The sequence below is a fragment of the Camelus bactrianus genome, chromosome 13 (genome assembly GCF_048773025.1).
Source record: "Camelus bactrianus isolate YW-2024 breed Bactrian camel chromosome 13, ASM4877302v1, whole genome shotgun sequence".
Classification (NCBI taxonomy): Eukaryota; Metazoa; Chordata; class Mammalia; order Artiodactyla; family Camelidae; genus Camelus; species Camelus bactrianus.
In genome coordinates this window covers 46,256,073-46,277,131 of record NC_133551.1, presented here as the reverse complement: position 1 = coordinate 46,277,131, position 21,059 = coordinate 46,256,073, and the positions used below count along the sequence as shown (strand labels likewise).

At 38.0% G+C, this 21,059-nt stretch overlaps 1 protein-coding gene across 3 annotated transcripts in view; it reads right to left on the bottom strand.

The window, feature by feature from the left end:
- PIK3R3 (phosphoinositide-3-kinase regulatory subunit 3) overlaps positions 1-20,821 on the bottom strand; it is an 84,024-nt gene extending 63,203 nt beyond the window's left edge. Inside the window, exons 1-2 of one of the 3 annotated variants that reach the window (XM_010950795.3) lie at positions 20,692-20,821; positions 18,859-18,968 (exon numbers count right to left, since the gene is read on the bottom strand). In XM_010950795.3, coding sequence (XP_010949097.1) covers positions 18,859-18,964 — 106 coding nt within the window. In that variant the 5' untranslated portion in view covers positions 18,965-18,968; positions 20,692-20,821. Of the gene's footprint in view, positions 1-18,858; positions 19,703-20,691 lie in introns of those variants that run through there. The other 2 variants (XM_045513516.2, XM_010950788.3) reach the window with 2 other exon arrangements.
- Between the last annotated feature and the right edge of the window lie 238 nt (positions 20,822-21,059).

Genomic DNA, 21,059 nt, shown 5'->3' with positions numbered 1-21,059 from the left:
AAGATAAGTGGAAATTTAAACTACTACCCTTAAAAAGTCCCTACTTTTGACCACTTCAGTTCAACATTAAAAAACTAATTTTCAGTGGCCTTTCTATTGTTGTTTTAAATGAAGTGTTTTCTTCTATTAACCACAGTAAAAATAATATTCAAATGCAAATGGTTATGTAAGGGAAAAAATAACTTATGACAGATACACAGATAGACGGATTTATATCTATATTTGAAATCTATTCTAGAAGGCCTATGGAAGTGTTCACTAATCAAGTAGCAAAGTTGGTTGTAAGCCATTATTTCTTCCATTCCTTCCAAAGCAATCTCAGATGTGATGCACTTGAGATCTAGAAATTGTGTTGAGTCCCTTTATGACATCTACAGATAGCTTTGGTCTTTTCATTAAAAATAAGAAATAATAATTTTTTCTTATCTGAGCAAAAGGCTCCAGAAACATGATAGACCAGACTATCATAGAGAGCCTTTTTTTTATACGGAAAATGTAAATCAAAGAGACCCTCACCCCATCTAAAAAAAAACTATCCTACTATCCTTCACAGTTCAAGTTCAAATATCATCAACTCCAAAATAACCTTCTTCCACCCTAGCCTACAACGCACACCCTTCTCTTGAACTTTTAAAGCACTTGTTGGTATCACATTTTGATAGTTATCTATTGCTATATTATTCTCCTTGAGTCTGTTTTCTTAACTGAAAAATGAAAATTAGAGCAAAAATATGAAGAAAATATTAAATAAGACTGCTTAAATAAAACAATGCCTATCATAATAACTATTCAATGTGTACTATAATAGTTATCTCTCTGCCATTCACCAAAGTTATGACTGAACAGTCACCTTTGTGAAATCTCATTTTCTTTACCTGTAAAGCAGAGATAGATAATAATCTCACTGACTGTCTATGTGTGAATAGACATAACCAATATTCTTTTGGTTTTGAGAGTATTTTTTCATCATTATGCCTAAGACAATCCCTAGATTGTTAGCTGATCATTACTAAATCTTTGTACAGCATACAGCACTTTTATTACCTTAACACTATAAAATAAGCATTTTATAAACATAAGTTTTAATAGCTACAAAATAGTTTTTATACAAATGTGTCAGTATTTACTCAACTATTCCCTCAGTGTTGGGCATCAACTACTCTGTTATCAATTATCTCTACCCAGCTCCCTGTTGATCTTTTGTAGCCCACACCAGCCCAGTAAATCTCTCAACCATGGGGAATCTATCCAGCCACCCGCTTCCTCTGTTTCCACACCACAACTGCTATGTTCCGCTGAAGAAAATCACAACGAGCTGGGAATTTGTGCCACTACAAATTTGTAAGTCTCCATCTTAACTGACATTAACTACCCTATTAGTAACTCATTTATATGCCTCTGATCAGTGACCTTTTTCATCCCACACAGCGATCAGTCGCTACTCCAACTCAAAACTACCCTCTACCAGAAAAAAGAAATCTGATGTCACCTAATTTTCCAATTTACATTCTTCTTCAAACCCATCTCAGTGTTACTTAGACAATGGTATCTTTCCTCCTTCCCTGGGGTAATAATAATCCCTCTCACCTCCAAACACACCACTTTCCTGTTCCATCAAACCACACACTCCCATATATTCAACCTTATCTCTACTTTATCTTCTCCACCAAAATATAATACACATTCAACTCTCCTATCCTTAAAAAAAATTGCTTCTCAGATCTACATCTCTCGCTATGTCTCACATTTCCATCATAGCAAGTTTTTAAAGAACGGTCTATGCTTGTAATCTCTATAGTCTCACCTCTCATCCACTGTTCAATCTACCATAATTTGATTTCTACCTCATTCACTAGATATATGTCTTGTTAAGATATTCTCAACAAGGTCCAGAAGAAACTTTTCCATCTTTATTTCATACAATCACTTTAGGTTTTACACTGATAGCCATTTTTCCCTTCTTGAAAATCTCCCCTTCGGCTTTCCAGAGACCAACCTCCTTCTTTTCCTACCTTTCCTGCTGCTTTTGAGTTTTGAATCTAACCTCAGTGTTGTAGCATACTATGTTACAGGAGTTCACTACCTATAGGATAAAGTCCAAATTCTTCAGTAAGGCATATAACGCCCTTTAGGGTCTGGTCCCTGCTGACTCTTCTAACAAAATTCACTGTCCTATTACTCTTCCACAGGCACCTTTCACCCTAGCCACACAAAAATACCTGCAGCTCATTCAAAAACACAACACTCTCTCCTGCCTTTGTACACGTGGCTTCCTGTACCTCATAGAATGTCATTCCTCTCTTTCTCTTTCCCTTCCTTGCTTCCACCCTCTCCCTTCCTTTCCCTTCTCTCCCTCTCTCTCTCCCTCCCCCATCTCTGTCTGTCTCTCTCTCCCCCACCACATTCCCTTATCCAGCTACATTTTTTTAAGACTCAAGTCATGCATAGTTTTTTCCATGAAACCTCCTCTCACATTTTTAGGCCCAGGTAAGCATTACCTCCTCTTTGATTCCATAGAGTTTTGCTCAACCTTCTAATACAAAGCTTATTCATTACAGTGTAGCTGTGGACCTGTCTGTACCAAAACTGTGAGCTCCTTGAGGACACACATTTTCTTATTTATCTTTGTGTCTCCAGTTCTGAGTGTCTCACAGATAGAAGGCACTCAATAAATATTTGTTAACGCATGAGATGATCAGCATTTAGGCTTACCATAGAGAAGAAGTGAAGAGCCAAGAATAATTATGCTGAAATAGCAGCAGCAGAATTTTATTGAAGGCAGGGAAGAAAAAAAAAGCCTTAAGACAGAAAACTTTTTTGAAATATCCCAAAGAAGGTAAAATGAGCCATAAAAAAGAATGATGATCAGCCACAATTGCTATAAATATTGACCCATTGTTTCTCTCCCCAAATTTTACCCGTCATGACCTTAAAGCTAAGCACACACTAGAGTCAGGTAGCTTCCAGAAAGTGACAGTTGCAGCTGCCTCTAACAAAAACTCTAGCACAAGCCTCTCACCTTAAATGCCTCTAACATCTCCCTGTCATTGTATCACAAAAGCACTGACCTTCAAGAAAAGTGAGTACCTGCTATATATATGCCAGATACTAATTATTCCATTATATGTATATGTATACTTTTGTATATGTGTGTGTGTGTGTGTATATATATATATATATATATATATATATATATATATATATATATATATTTCATAATTTTTATAAAAAATCTTTGTGAATTAAGTATTACTACTCCCGTTTTATAGATGAGGACTGTTCAGTGTCACATGGTTGTTAACCAGACCAAACTCAAACCAGTCTTCTAACAAAGTACTATCCTCTTTGCTCTCAAGGCATCAACTATCATATGAAGATATGATGTAAAACTTTCCAGCAATCTTTCAGGTACTCCTCACATTACAGGTAAGGCTAACTCTAAGCTAGCCCTCTATTGCAGATGTAGAATATTCAAAATTAAGACAAGACATTCACCAAGCTCCTTCATTGATAGTAGTAAGGGCCTTCTCCCTTTTATCTGTACTTCAAATTCTTCATTAATCAAACCCTAAGAAACAGGGTTAGTGAAATTTTTATTCTCAAATTTGGAGTCTGCAGTAGATAGAATTATGGCCCTCCAAGGATGCTAACATCCCAATCCTTGGAACCAGTGAATATATTACATTACATGGCAAAAGGGACATGTAGATGTAATTAAGTTAAGAACATTGACATGGGAAGATTATCTTGGATTATCCAAGTGAGCTAAAGAAATCACAAAGGTCCCTACAAGAGGAAGGGAAGAACATCAGAGTCAAGAGACAGTGATATGACAACAGAGACAGAGGTCAGGGAGAGAGAGAGAGAGAGTTTTGAAGATGCAATGCTACTGGCTTTGAAATGAAGTAAGGTTCCAGGAGCCAAGGAAGGCAGGCAGCTTATAGAAGGTGGAAAAGGCTAGAAAATGGGTTCTTTTCTAGTGCTTCCAAAAGGAATACAACCTGTCAACACCTTGATTTAAGAACTTTTGACCTCCAGAACTGTGAGATAATAATGTTTTAAGCCACTAAATTTATGAAAATTGGTTACGACAGCAACAGGAAACTAACAGAGAGTATCTACTAATCAATGCCTGAGAGTAAGAGGCAGCTCCAAGATTGTCTTTCTGAATATTAATTTTTTTAAAACTTAACTGTAGTATCTACTCATAAATCTTTTCTCTTTTAAAATGTACTTTTAACATTGTTTTTGATATATAATAACAAATCTAGGACAAAAATTATCCACAATCTCATCAAATTATTGTTTTAGTTTGATCATATTCTAGTTCTTTTCCTTCACCATATTCTATTTTTATGTATTTGTAGTAATAGCAAGGAGTGGATTTTATAATCTACATTTTTACCAGTAACACTTACTCCATGAGGTTTTTTTCATTTTGCTTCATTTTTTCTGAGATTGTCTTTCCCTTCTCCTTTCCAACCTCAGGTAAGCACCTTTGCTGCTTCTGCAACATTTCAAAAATACTCCTGCCTCAAGGTATCTGTATGTCACTGCTGTTCCCTCTACCTGTATAACCTTCATTCAGCTATCCCCACAGCTCACTCCTTCACTTCCTTTAGATCTCTGCTCAAAATGTCACCTTAAGAGAGAATATTTGCAATACATGTAAAAGACAAGGACTGACATCCACAATCTGTAATCCTACAAATCAATAAGAAAAAGAAAAATAAACAAGCCAATAGAAAAATAGGCAAAAGAGAGAGGCTTTTTATAAGAGGATAACCAAATGGCCAACATATGAAAAGGTGATCAATATCATCAGGAATAATGAAATGTAAATAAATTTAAACAACGAGTACCACTACAAACTTATGAGATTTGCAAAAATGTACATGTCTGACAATACCTTGGGTTGTTGTACATGTATAGTAACTTATATACTGTTACAGAAAGAAATACTATGGCATTCTCTGGAAGGGCTGAGATATACATATTCTATAAACCAGAAATCTGAATCCTAGATATACTCAGAAATGCACTGATGTAAAACAGGGCATGTGTGCAGAAATGTTCATAGTGGCATTGTCCATAACAGCCAAAATAGAAACTACCCAAATATCTATCAACAGTAGAAATAAACTGTGATACAGAATGAAATACATAATAACAAAAAAAAAAAAAGAAGAAACTACAGCTAGGTGAAAACAGTATAGATGACTCTTGATGCTGATCAAAAAATACAAGAGAATACATACGGTATAATTCCATATATCTCAAATTCAAAAAAGGGGGCAAGACTAAAATATATCATTTAAGAATACAACTATAGAGAAAAATGATGACATAATTACAATAAAAGTCAAGTCAATGGTTACCTTGACAGGAAGAAGAGGGATATAACTGGAAAGGGGTATGCTTTTGGTTTCTCGGAAGCTAGCTGTCTTCAATATCTTTTTCTAGGTGGTGGTAACAAGGTTGTTCACTTTATATGAAGACAGTAAACTGTACATTTATGTTTTATATACTGATTAGCATGTATTTTATTTTATAATAAGAAGGTTAAATCACCAGCTCAGTGAGGCTGCCTCTGACTACCCAAAGTCAAACAGCAATTCCTTCTCTGCCTGCCATCCCCCTGAGCCAGTAGTTTTTTTCCTCTATAGCCCTTATCTTCACCTAACGTAACTATATATTTACTTCTTAATTTGTTAATTGTTGTATCTCCTCCTGCATAAAGGACTGTTTTGTTCACTGCTATATTCCCAGCCATCAGAAGAGTATCTAGAATAAAATACACCTTTATACTTTTCTCAATATGATCCAAACCTGATCTTCCTTCCTCCTTAAGTTGCATCTCTTAGTTTACAGTACCACCACCTTCTAAGTCAGAAAACTAAAAGTCACTCTAGATTCTTTCATTTTTCTCAGGATAGTCTCTAAGTCCCACCAACTCTATTTTTTAAGTAATTGTCTTATTCATTTTCACTTATTTTTAAACGATTAGAAAAATACAATCTCCTGTTATAAATACTAAGTGAGTATAGATACAGAACTGTGAGTTAGTAGTTAAGATTGGCTAATACAATGTCTCTGTTGCTAAAACAAAATTAAATTTGTAGTAAAAATCTCCATGAGTCCACATGAATTCTCTGCTCAGGGTCTCACCTCCAACCCCATGTTTCTTTTTTTTTCCCCTTACCTCAGGCTTTCATAACGTCTTTCATCTGTACTGAAATAGCCTCCTAGTGAGTTTACCTTCTCCAATCTGGCTTTCCTCCAATCTATTTTTCACTTTGCAGCCAATATACTCTTTTCCCTACTTGGAACCAATCAATCAGTGACTCCCCAACTGCTCATAGGATAAAATCCAACCTATAAGTGTAGAATTCAGGGTCTTTCATGAATTGGCCCTCACCTCCCTCTCCAGACTCATCCACCACCACTTCCCACCTCACAAACTATTTTTCAACAAAACTGAATTACTTAAAGTTCCCAAAATACACCAAGGTGCTTTACCAACTCTGAGCACTTACCCAGGATGTTACCTCTCCACGACTCCACCAGTAAACCAATCATTCCCTCTTCTGTTTATACAGTTTTCTATTCCTATACTTAAAGCATTTATTCAACCAATATTTACTGAGTACCCCTATGTGCCAGAGACAGTGCTAGGTACTAAAACCCAGCAGTGAATTATGGATTCAGTCCTTATCCTGATGGAATTTATAATCTAATGAGGACTACAGATACTAAACAACTAGTAAGTGTAGTTAAGGATTATAAGGGGGGATGATACAATAAATAATGGATGATTATTAGACGACAGCCACGAGAAAGGGAGAGAGTGATAAAGTACTACATTTGTTTACATGTGGGTATTCCTTAATTATAGTCTGAGCTCCTAATGACAGGGATTATGCCATCTTTATATCACCAGCCAGGGCAATAAATAGTAATGTATAGTAATGTGCATTGACTATATTACAAAGATCACTGCCCTATTAACACTCTGGCCAAGTGAATGCAGTGATCTTGTTGGCCAGGCCTGGGTCATGTGCCTACCCTTAAAGCCAATGGGTTAGATCAACTCTACCTAAGCCCACGCTAACTGCAAAAGGGGAGAAATGGTTCCAAGAGAAAAATCAGGAAGCTGTTACCTAAATAAGAGAGAAGGGAAGCTGGACGAGCGAAAAAACAGCAAGCAGTACTCTCTTCAGTGGACACTGTAATTATCTCCTGAAAACATATCTTGTTCCTTCCCCACACTGGTAAGGAGTTTATGTCGGACTGACCTCTCCCCACTTCCAAGAGTAGGCCCTGATTTGACACAGCAGTGGTTCCCAAAATGTGGTTTGCTGACCAGCCAAATCAGTAACATCTGGAAACTTGTTACAAATTCTTAGAACCCAACCCAAAACCTAATGCCTAGAAAACTATGTTTTTACAAGTCCTCCAGGTGGTTCTGATGCACTCTCAAGTTTATGAGCCACTGGTCTAGACAGAGAAAACTACAATTAATAGTTCAAGGAATCCAGATTTTAAGACAGTGATCCTTTGGAACACAGGAATAGTCTAATTAAGAGTCAAGCTCAGGATTTTTGTATTATGTCTGTGAGAAGCATCCTTCTTCTCCCCTACAACTGAGGAAACATGTAGTCCCAGGAGCCAAAGGCACTTGTACTACTAGGGAAGCCAGGGCAAAAAAAAAGCTGATATAGTGGAGAGCCAAGAAAAAATGCAGAAAAATAGGGCCAAAGCCTCATAGTCTTGATCAAATTATGCTTTGTTTAAACCAATTTGAGTTGGACTTTTTGTTATCAAAACAGAAGGTATCCTGATATCCGCTACAACAAGGTCACACCTCTGTCCCTAAACATCCATCTCCATAGGGAGAATGGACTAGGAAATAGTGTCAGCTGCCTAGATTCTCTACGTTAGGGTCGCCAGATTTAGCAAATAAAAAATACAAGACATCCAGTTAAAACTGAATTTCAGATAAACAATGAATAATTTTTAGTATAAATATGTCCAGAATATTTCATGGGACATATTATCTGGCATTTCATCTGGCAACTCTACTCTAAATGCCCAAGATTGACCCCTAGGAATCAAAAGAGAGGCCCAGGTTAATCTCAGTCAGACAGATGTGACAGCTGCTCTTAGAGCTCATGACTATCAGGAGAAAGACTAACCCCAAGTCCTAAACTAATGTCCCACACCAGATCTGAACCACCTGACTGTCCTAAGCAGACTTCTTCCTAAAAGCTAAACATGATATACCCTCTATGGCAGATAAGTGTGACAAAATCAAATACGTTGCTGTATGAGTATTCACAGCTTTGTTTCTTTACTCCCTTGGTTCCTGGCCCTTATTATATATATCAGGGTAGTGACACTGGCAAAGAAGAGAGTTTAAAGGGAAACAGGTACTCCTGGAAGAGAAATTAATCAGTTTGAGAAAGAGAGGAAAGAAATAAAAACACTGACACTGTTCAAATTGTTATGAGAGTTTGGCAAGTTTTGAAAGAGAGATGGAAGTTTTGGATTAACCATGCAAAGATACTGATCAAAAATGAAGAAATCAGATTTTCAGTAGTAACGCAATATGGTATGAGTATAATTCCCTTTGGCATTTTTGGGAAGCTGGAATAAAGATTTAAATTACTTTCCAATTTAATTTAAAAGTTAGACTGGTGCTTCCTTTGAATGGAAGAGAGGAGATATGTCACAAAGCATCTCAGCTAAATAGTAATAAAAATGACAACAACAGATATCTGCTCTAAGTGTCTTACATGTACTAGTTCACGAAATTCTCACAATAACCCTAAAATGGGGTTAATATTCTTCTCCCTGCTCTGCAGACAGGAAACCGTCCAGGGTCACAAGCTAGAAGTAGATAGGGTCCAAGCAGCCTGGGTCTAGAGCTCCTAAAAGGTGAGAAACACTTCCCTATCTCAGAGCGATGTCTCAAGCACTTAAGCACTCCACTAATAAGCAAAAACACAAATATATTTTAATTATTCTAAAATACCAACAACTTTAGCACATAAAGTGAAACATATATCGCATGGCTTCCTTCTCTTTAATTCATTCTCCCCTTCATGGCCCACCATAGAAACTAAGAATCTTACGATACTTTTCGAAGTTACTTCTGGAAGTAAACTGTAGTACAGTCTAGACTTATACAATAATGTTCACCAAAGAAACTCGTGAATATGCCTTGATCAAATAACTAAGGCCACATATTATGCTGCTTTTCACTCAGATGTCAGAGATTAGAAATCATAACTTCAAAAAAGAAAAATTCATCAAAAAATATTTTGACATCATTTTAAAAGTTAACTCTTTCAATTACTAAAGCATATTTGAAGCTAAGAAATTAGAAAATAAAATTATTGAGTCAGTGTAGAAATGACAGGCTACATAACCGGTAATAATATTCAGAATCAACCACTTTTCACCACCTCCACAGCTTCCACTCTTGTCCAAGTCACCACCATCCCTCAGCTTGTATACTGCAGTAGCCTCCTAACCTCTCCACTTCCACCAGCAGCCAGAAACATCCTTTTAAGACAGGAATCATAATACATCACTGCTCAATACACTTAGATGGCTTCTCATCCCAGCCAAGTTTTCTTTTTTTAAATTGAAGTAGAGTTGATATACAGTAGTATACAAGTTACAGGTGTACCGCATAGTGATTCACAATTTTTAAAGGTTATACTCCATTTAAGTTATTACAAAATATTGGCTACATTCCTCAGTCAACTTTCAAAAGCCAGAGTTCTTACAATGTCCTACATGGTTTCCCCACCATCCACACCATTACTTGTCTTCATTTCTTACTACTTTCCCCTCACTCTACTCCAGCCACATTGGCCTCCTAGATGATCCCTCAGTACAAGACACAGATGTTCCTGCCTCAGAGTAAGTCATCTAGTACTCCCTCTACCAAGCACACTCCCCTGCCCTCACACCTCCCACGTGTCTAAAAGGCTTTAGGTCAGGCCCTCCCTGTCCTCCTATTTAAAATAGTAGTTCCCTCACCCAGCACTCTATTTTTGTTCTCTGCTTTTTCTCCACATGGTTTACCACTATCACTATGTATTTCACTTTTGTGTTTGTTTATTCTTTGCTCTCTCCCCTCCCATAAAAATGTATACTCCATGAACACAGGGAGTTTTGCTGTCTGCTCAGTGCTATACCCAGAAGAGTGCCTGGCAATAATATATTTGCTGAAAAATATGAATTAATATACATGAATAAAAACATTTATGGGTGTTTAACATGGTCTGGGCACCATGTTAAGTTCTTTACAGTTGTTAATTTACTAAATTCTCACAGCAGTCCTACTGAAGTAGGGACCATCATCATCCCCATTTTTTAGGTGAGGAAATCAAAACATAGAAAAGATAAATAAACTGCCCAAGGATATATGCTAGGAAGTGGCAGAGGCACAATCTGAACTCAGGCAATCTGATTCCAGAGCCCCCTCTATTAACAACACCACTATATTGCCTGTAAATTTCTAAACACTTAATACATTTTAATTAAAAGACATGATCTATAAGTTGCTTTAAATGTTCTAATTTTTAAGGCTAGCCATTCAAATCAAAATCATTCTACAAGTTTGAGGTTTAATTTACTAAACTTACTTAATTTACTAAATTTTGAAATGTGGAATTTATAGTTTTGCAAAATGTTCTCTCACGCTCATTTACCACCTATATGTATGCTTCAAATAAGGGAACTGTCAACGAGAGGTTAGCTTCCTCACCTAATAAGCAACCAATAAGAAAGACAGGAAAGTGCCTTCTTAGATTTAACTCTCAACACTATATGACCCTGTGAATTCTAATTTAGAAAATGAAAATGGGTTTCATAATATATCACTGTACTAATTAGATTTTAGTTTTACAAATGAAAAAAAATTAACTCGCTAATTCTTTTTATTCCCAAACACAAAGACAAAAATTTTGAAAAGAGCTATGGTTCTCCAAATTACTTTCCATAGTGGTCACTGTTGCTTGTCTACCTAGAATTCATCCCCTCCTTTTTCCTTCCTAATAGAATCCTTCCCCAATATAATGCCTCAGGAGAGGTCAACACCATTTGAGATTCAGGCATGAACACGGTCAGTTCAATAGCAAACACTAGTGATTGGTTCAGGAATGGGCATATGACACAATTCTGGCCAAAAAGATGTGAAAGAAGTCTGCTAGAGGTTTTTGGAGAAAGTTTCCTTTTTCTGAAAACCGCGGCACAGGAAGAGACACCTTCTTTTTTTAAGAAGTCGTGTACAGATGTGATGCCTGGAAGCTAATCCCAAGGAGAGCAGAATTGAGCAATGGAAAGAATACAGGTTTTTACTGACTTTGTTGAACTGCTATAATCAACGAACCCTGAAGCCTATTATATGAGAAGATAAAATTTCTTATTTCTTAAGCCATTTTGAATTAAGTTCTGCTGCTTACAGCTGAAGACATACTAACTACATACTTTTTAATGAAACATATCCCAGAACTAACCTCAAAAAAAAAAGTTTGTGGTAAATTCTACAAATACATATTAGAAGTTCAACCTGAATTATACCATACTGAATGACTGTTGAAGAGCTAGAAAGTTAAAAAGGATACATACGAAAGAACAAACTCTACAGCAATATTTTTCTAGCACAATCATTTCAAAAAGGACTTCTCCAAAACAATCCATATACAAATTTTAAGTTTTGACTCATGATTGCATTTATTTTTTCATAAGTTAAAAAAAAGAAACTATAACAGTAAGTATTTAAGATTAATAGGTACATGCTCTGAACTTGTTGCCCTATACTCTTACACAGGAGTAGAGAAGTAGTCTGGTCCACAAACAGAACATCAGACAGGAAATCCAAGGCTAGATAATGGTGGATGGTATGACATCATGATGTTGACTTTGGCTTTGTGTTGGCTCATATTCATAGGGCACAGGGCAGTTTTTATATTGACATGAGACGTGCAAAATGGTATAATCTGGCTGGACCAGGCCTACCACCTCTTTTATTTAAAAAAAAATTTAAAAAAATTTTAAACCCTCTCATTTTATATGAACTTACAAATATGCACAAGGAACAAAAAATATACAATATATGGGCAAATAGTTTAGAAACTGATCTTATAAGGCTCAAATGGCCTGACCTTACCTTGTTATCCCAAGTCAAGCCCTACGCAATCTAAATTTAATTCATAAAGTAACACATTAGGTAACTTAAATCTACATTTAACCCAATTCTGTGTAAAACTAGCCTAACAAACTTTCAAAAACTTACTACTTACTTTTAATTCTTCAAAATTTCAAAAATGACTTTTACCCAAAACCACAGAATTTTGCTGATAACATTTATTGCAGTTTTCATTATTTCTTTTGTTAGAATATTATCTTTCTAAGTTTAAAGGTCACATATTAATAATAAATAATATCAACATTTTGAAGCAAGTCACAAAATGAAGCTGTTTGGGTCCACAGGCCTAAAATTTAACAAAATATTTGGACACTGGGTGTTTAGAGGGATAAAAAACCACAAAAGAAATATGATAGCTTGACCCCAAGAAGCTTCTCTTGTTGAGGAGATAAATTCTATTTATGAAATAATTAATGTCATAATATAATATGATTTTGTGTCAAAATAACACACCATACTCCTAGATAATTAGGATGCTCAGTGCTAGAATTTTTAGAGGAAAAAAAGAAGGAAGGGGGACTTGCAAAGCATCCTGATTTGAAGATAGGGGTAAGATGGGCCTAATATAACATAGGAAGTAGCATTAGCAAAAAGTTGGAGATAGAAATAAGCATAGTATATTGAGGAACTGGACAAGAAGAGAAATGAGAATAGAAGATTAGTAATTAGGCTGGAAATGTATGCTAGTACCATATTACCATATTACTAAAGATCATGTATGTCAAATGTAAGAATATGGCCTCTGCTTAAAAGAAATGGAAAGCTGATTATTTCTAAATAGAGTGGTAAGACAATGAAAATAACATTTTAGTAGGATTAATCTGGCTGAAGAATTCAGGGTAAAATTATGGGGGAGGGGAAGAAGAAATTAGAAACACAGCAACCAGTTAGGAGGGACTGGTTAAGAACTTGGGCATTAGAGTTAGGCAGCCAGACCTGCTTTGCTGCTTGCTAGCTGTGAGGCACTGAATAAGCTACTAAATACATTTAAGTCTCAGTTTCCTGTCTGTAAAGTGGGGTAATAACAGTGCCTATTTTATAAGGCTGCTGTGTGGCTAAAAGAAACAGTACATATGAAAGCATCTAATATAGTGCTTGGTCTATAATAACTACTCAAACAAATATTAGCAACTATTATCTTCATTACAAATCACTTCAAATGTGAGGTGATGAGGAACATGGGCAATAGAAACTAAAAAGAAAAGATGACTCAGAGTGGTATTTCCATAAACTCATGAGGTGTTATAACTAGAAAAGACCCTAGAGAATTCTTCCAAAAACAGAATGGCCCCAGTTTAAATGTCAGGGATGAAGAAAAGAACGGGGCAAGATAGCTCAAAAGGTTTTGACTGCAGTAATATCCAAAGAAGTAGAGTTGATATAATTATACATTATCAATATGCTTTAAGATGTAAGCTACAGTGAACTGGATACACGCCATGTGCCAAACACTGTGCTAGACACTGATATAGTACTTCTTATGCCCAGAACAACTGTGAAACATACGTATTAGTTCCAGATTTACAAAAGAGAAAATAAATGCTCACTGAGGTTTAAGTACTAACAATATAACCTTGGGCAGGGTAAGAAGCAAAGCTAGCTTTGGAATCCATACCATCTGTTTCCAAAGCCTGTGCTCTTTGTACCACATTTAGGCTGCATCCCCCTTTAAAATCAATAAAAACTGTATCATATCACATAGACATATTTGTAATTATTTTCTATCTACCTTGTTAAGTATGGCAATCATAAACATGTCCAATCTTTTCTACATTCTAAGAAAAATATAAAGGTATTCAGCATGAAAACAATAATGAAAATAAATTTTAAAAGCAGTATCAAGTGAAGACTCACCATACTTCTAATGAAACATAGTTGGATATACTATAAACTATAATATATTAAATGAAAGCAATGACTAATCTTTTTCAATAAGATACAGAAAAAGGTTGGCTTGGCTTTTACATCACTTGATTACATTAACATTTGTCCCATACGACAATATCATTAAAAAGTGACACCTAGCTCATAAAAGAAATATCTTACTATTCACAGGAGAAGCATTTATATAAGATGAACCCATCAGATGTTAAGTTATAAAGAAAAATTCAACCACAGAAGCAAAATGCCCAACCTGCTAACAGTGAGGACCACACAGTGGCAGGTGACCTATTTCTTCAGTGTGTTTCTCAACAGACATTTTCCCCAGCCACAGGGTAGTATGCTACTTCTCCACTACAATGTTAATCTAAGTTTTACCAGGATGAAAATACCAAGTATGCCAAAGCAAGTAAGTTTCCCAAAACAACATTTTCATCTGGCTTCAAAAAAGTCAGAAGATGCTCTACTAAGTTGGCCATCAAACTATGTAGCAGGTAACTACTTAACTAGTAGCTCTCAAAGTGTAGTCCAGGAGACCCCTGAGGGTCCCCAAGACCTTTTCGGAGGGTCCAGGAGGTCAAAAATATTTTCAGAATGTTACTAAGTCATTATTTGCCTTCTATACTACCACTCTCTCACAACTGTGTGGTGGAGTTTTCCAGAGGTTATGTATGACCTGTGATTCAACAGACTGAATGCAGGAGCAGACATGGCAATTTATGTCTTCTATTAAGCCAGATATTAAAGTTACTTGCAAAAACATAAAATGATGTCATTCTTCTCACTTTTTTTTTAGAAAATATAGCTATTTTCTTCTTTGAAAAAGTTATGTTAACATGTAATGTTTATTTCTAAGTGAATTAAATATTTTTTAATTTCTCAGTTTTATTCTAATATAGTTAATATCAATAAATATAGCCCACTTAAACAGAAATTCATTGGGATACTCAATAGTTTTTATAAGTATAAAAGGGGTACTGAGACCAAAAAAAAAAAAAAAAAAAATGAGAGCCACTTTTCTAGACCTTCCTATACGTATGTTTTGCCAATTACATTTTTTATTTTTCTAATTACCATTGAAGAGATGTTACTGTCCTACAGATAATTTCAGAAATTTGCCTTGATAAGAACAAAAAAAGTCTACAATCTTAAAAAGAATTGAGTCCATTAGATTAAAAAAGAAATCATTTCTTATATCTTTCCAAAAGAAAAACAATAACAATGTCAAAACTAAAATGCAAGCTAAGAGATCACTATCTGTAAGCTTTGGGCATGAGTTTATGATCAGTTGTACATTAATAATCCTCCAACAGCTCCTATACCAAGGCAGGGCTCTTTGAGAGGCTTATCCAGCAACTGTTCTGTTATGGAATAATCCTGATTTCCAAATCACAACAGAACTAATCAAGATGCTTATAAGCAATTCTCTGTACCATAATCTTAACATTTCCAAAATAAAAAGGTTTGTGTTTCACCTAAACAGTTTCAAAATCTCTGGGAAATACATAAAGTTAAGACATCAAAGTCCCATCTGAATCCAATCCTTACATTGTCAGTAAGTTACAATAGATGTAGCAATCCATGCAGTTTTTAGAAACGTTCAAGATGCATGGTAATGGTAGTTTTTGAAAATACAGGCTGGAGGAAAACCCCTTTGAAAAACAGTTTTTGAAGCTGCTGAAAACAATAATAGACAACAACTTTGCATTTATAGTTCAATCTAAAATTGAGATGAAAGTCATATTTTTAAAACTGTAACATTAATATTACAGTTAAGGACCCTAAGACAACAACTGTCTAATACAGAAGTTATTCAGTCCTAGGCTATCGCAATAGTCAAGGAGTGAGGTGACCAAGGATTGTGAGTAGAAAAGCACTTAAAGGCTAGAAAGAAACAATGCTCCTTAGGTATTTATTAATTCAACAAATATTTATTAAATTGTCTACTACTTGTAAGACCCTAAGCAAGCTAAGAAGCTCATAATCTAGTGGGAAGATAATTCCAAAGGTGGACGTATATGTATATAAATGCAGAGGCTACTCCAGACATAATGGAAGAAGTTCTATCTAAGAAGTGCTAGAAGAGGAAGAGAAAAGGAAGGAAGGACGTCTTCTAACAGAAAGGATCAGGGAACACACATTCTGGCAAAGAAGGCATCTAACCAGGGCCATTAACATATATATAAGATTTCAATCCAAAGTGAAAAGCATCGCAGGAAGAGGAAAAAGCACACAGTCAAGGAACAGCAAGTACAAAATAGCTTCCAAGGAACTTGTAATGGACTCCAGGAGGAAGAAAGACTGGAAAATAAGGTTGGAAAAATAGAGGGACTTACATGACAGGGTAAGCTTTTTTCAGTAGGCAAACGGAAGCCATTGGAAAGTTTTTAAAGTCATGATAAGGTAAATCATCAGATGATACTTTAATAATACTGTGGGTTGGACAGAGGAGAAACAGGGGAGAACAGTTAGTGCACTATCAAACCAATCCAGGCAAGAAATAATAAGAGCTTGAAGGGATAGGAACTAGGAAAAACAGATACAAGATATCCTGCAACCTCTTCACTAATAAATTACTTAGTTTTAAATGTTTCAAAACTTATCACACAAGGTTGTTGTTCCACACTATTTACATTAAAAACTATTCACTTCATAGACAATTTCACAGCATACTCAAGTGTGCTTCCTTTTTAAAAAGCTGTTAGGAACTGTATTCTAAATTAAGCCACAAAATGGATAATAAAGAACAGCACAGGCATACTTTCAATACTCTGAATAGAATCTCAGTATGCAAAATTTCATTCAAGGATGAACATTTTAAACTCAAAAGTTTATTTCCGTGGAACACACAAAGTTTTGATCAGAATTTTCTGTACAACCTTTTAAGACTCACATCACTGCATAATTATAATAGTCGACTTTTCTTAAAATCATTTTTGGACAACTCAACTCAACTTGGCCAATATTTCTACTAGGCCCATATTTTTCAAACATTAGTGCCTTCATTTTCTCCCCTCCTCCCCACTCACCTCACCGCCCAACAAATTCCCTTTGTATGTCTGCAAGGCAAGATACTATATGATACAGTATGATTCTAAGGCAGTTTGCATATAAATAATTCTATTCATATAGTAACAGAAATCTAGAATTATTAACCTTACTTTTTACAGGAGAGGAACCAATGATGTACTAAATTTCCATTTACATGAATGACAAATGCATCTAATAGAAATGATGCTTTACCATTAGGGGGAAACAAAGGGGGAAATACACACAATAGATGGGTGGCAAATCTTAACAAACTTTGCGAAATACAGAAAAGCTGCATCTGGATTGCACGATTATAAAAGCAAATAAAGCAAGCTCCAAAATTAAGGGAAAAGAAAAAATTCGAAGTGATCATTCAAAGTGAAAAAGGTTGATTCAATATTAGTATTAGTTTTTAATACAGCATCATTTAACACTCTATGATTAATTGAAAAAAAAAACAAAGGATAATTCACCGCTCACAAGGACACAGGAAATAATTTCTGCATATATTCTACGAGACAGTTATAGTTCATTACACTTCCATGGGCTCAAATCCTTTCAAACGTTTCCAAAAATACATAGTCTTATGATAACTGAGATTCCCCAATGACACACAATTTATTCTGTACGCTTAGCTATAACACATTTTTAAAAGACATAAGGAATTCATCCTCAACAAAAATAAGAAGTCACAAAGGCCCTCTACTTATTCAAAATCATTACATAAATCACTGTCTATAATTGCAAAAAGGGTTTGAAAATCGGACAGCTAATAATCATAAAATGGTGTAGACTTAAAGAAAAAAAATTACCCAACTTTTCCATTTTCCCTTCCTTTTCCTTTCCTATCAGATATACAAAATGTCTGTAAGGGTCTCAGACAAAGCTCTAAAGTAGAAATACAGTGTATGTATACTTTACATTATGTGTATGAAAACCTATCACATATACGTATACATCACATATATTCACACACAAAAAAGAAAGGCTCCTCCTTTTTTACTATAAGAATTGAAGCTACATTAAACCCTATCCCATAAATTGAGTTAAATCACTATAAATTAAAGAGTAATAAAATAGTGCACATAGATCTCTCTGAACGACTTTATTCGGAGAAAAATCTAAGACTAAGGCCATGACTGAATAAAAACACCCAATCCCTGAAAACCACTAACCGGCATTTGGTTTCCGTGAGAGAAAAAGGGGGTCTTAAAACGAATAACCACACAGGCAACCCAGTTTCAGAAGTTAACGAAGGTAAAACACAGCGAACCAAACCAGACAAACGTATAAAACGACAAGCTTTAAAGAATTCCCCCCAAAAGAAAGACTTCAAGACTGGGATAAAAAGCATCCTTTGCTGGTAGAAAAATCTTTAATTGAAAAAGAAAAAAGGGGGGGGGGTGCATGGCACAACAAAAACCTGAACGACAAGCAAAGGCGAAGAAGTAAAAAAAAAAACAAAAACAAAAAAAAAACCGGATCTCTCCTCCCACCCCCACCGCAGCTCCCACCCCCACCCTCACAGGACAATAGGATCGGGGTCCTAACTGCAAACTTTAAACGTGTAAACCAGAAGCAGTTTTACTGCAGCTCTAACTGCAAATCTGCCTCTCATCTCGAACCTAGCGCATCCAAGAATACTTCTGCCCTGAAAACATCACCAAGGTGTTGTTAAACACAAATCAGACCCATCACAAGATTCTTTTTTTTTCCCCAAGTACCTGGAGGATCCATTTCAATATAAAATATCAGTTCTGTCGAATAGGGCATCATCACCTCCCGCCAGTCTGCGTCATCGCGGTCCATACTCCACACCGTATTGTACATCGCGCTGTCAGGGGCAGGTCGTCAGGAAATATATAGAAAGCATATATATTTTTTATCTGCTATTTGAAAATCTAAAAATATATATCTGTAAAAGTCCCACTCAGAAATGTACTCCGGGGTTTCCAACGGCCGGTACAAGTCCAGCCAACTAGCAGGACGAGGACGGAGTCGTCCACCCCGCTCCTCCTACGGAACCCAGCAAAATGCCCCCGGGACGTTCAATCTACCGGCTTTTCCCCTCGGAGAGGTACAGAGAGGCTTGCGGGGCGGAGAGCAGAGGTGTTAAAAGCGGCTTCCCCAAAATCCCTTCGACACAGCCGCTCTCCAGAGAAAAACTCCCACCGCCTCCAAATCTTTCCGCGGAAGCCACTTTTGTGTCCTTCGACGGGGGTAGAATGGAGAGGGAGAAAAAAAGAATGCGCTGGGAGAAAGGTGGGGAAGTGACAAAGGAAAGCATAAAAAAGGGGTTGGGTATTGCGTTCAAGTTTCGGGGTCCCACTGGTCAGCAGAGAGCGATCCCCTCAGGGGCTGGGACTCGGGCTCCGTTCCGGTCGGGCTCGGAACCGAAGCTGCTGCAGCCTCGGGATGGGGGGGGGGGGGGCCGTCTGAGAGTCCAGTTAGCTCTGCTTGGCCGGGCGCTCCCGACAAGCTGTATGCAAGCCCGCCAGCGCCGGCTCCCCTCACGCTCTGCCCTGACTCCAGCCACTAGAGTTTCATTTTAACGGCGCGGAGGGGGACACCCTTCCCCGCCCCCACGCTCCCCTGCTGAGGCGCCACCCAACCGCGCCGGGCAGAGGGGACAGTCATCATCGCCACTGCCCCTTCCGCTCTATTCCGCCTCGAAGTGTTGGGACTTCTGTCAGGTGCCTGAGAGTTTGTGCAAAAAGCCGTCCTACACCTCAGCTATCAACTCTCCTCACCGCTCCCTAGTCCTCAGTTTCCTAACCCTCCATCCTTTCTCCCCCCAGCCTCAATCAGAATGGTAAAGCCCGGGCGCTGGCCGCTCGCCAGGAGTCAGTGCCGGGAGCACGCGAGTGGGGCGGGGAGGCAGAAGCGAGGTGGGAGGAGGGGGGAAAAAAAAAAAAAGGAGGATGAGGTGGCTGGTGATTGGCTGAGCCCGGTTGCCGGAGCCTGGCGCCTGCGTCTTTTGTCTGCCTTGCTTCGGCGGAGGAGCGGGAGACGGCTGCGCGCTCCAAGCGAGCCAATCAGGAGCCAGCCGGCGCCGGCCGGTGAGGCAGCGATTGGTCGGAGCCCAGTTACTAAGCGGGACAAAGGCAGAAGGGGGAAAGAAAAGAAGAGGGAAAAAAAAAAAAGAAAGAAAGCGCAAACGGCGGTTACTGACAGGCTGGGCAAGCGCTCGGGGGCTCAAGCTGCCCGGAGACAGGCGGGGCTCCCACTGAAGCTCGGTCCGCCCGGTCGTGTAGGAGATGGGGAGGACGGGCTGGCGCGAGACACCTCTGCCCGGAGACTGGCCGCGGGGGAGGGGAGGGAGGAAGAGGGGCGCGTGCTGTCACTTGGCGGGACGCGCGCTATTCTGGTCCATAGGAGGTTCCCGGTCAGAGTCCTTCCCCACAGACCTCTTCCCAGTGCTGGGACAACCCTCCCCACCCTCCTCCCCCATGATAAGTTGTCAAATAAAGCAAAGGTCCCCAAACAGACTTGCTGGACCGTTACTGCTCAGTGAGCGAATGTGCCCATGCCCCCGTGCAACCTTCCCCGACCGCTACCTGAGCCCAGTTGCGGCTTCTCCCCTTGAGCAGTGAGGCACTTCTTAAGGAGGCATTTCGCAGTTCCTCTGCGCGTCCCACCCCAGGACTTCTGAAACCAGAGGAACTCCCCACACCTGAAATAAACAGTGGCGCGCCACAGCAGGCCCCTCAGCTCCAGTGCTCAAGCCAGAAGAAAATGTCTTGCAACTACAGTGTGCGTGTGATTTCTGAGATGAATCACAGGTGTTGGTTTCCCTCGCCAAAAGAGCTCTATTCCGTTTCCCTGACAGACCCCCTTACACGTTAACACCCAGTCCCTCCCCCGCCCCAGCTTAAAACTACGATAGACTCCCATATGAAAATGCTGGATATTTCCACGCATTTCA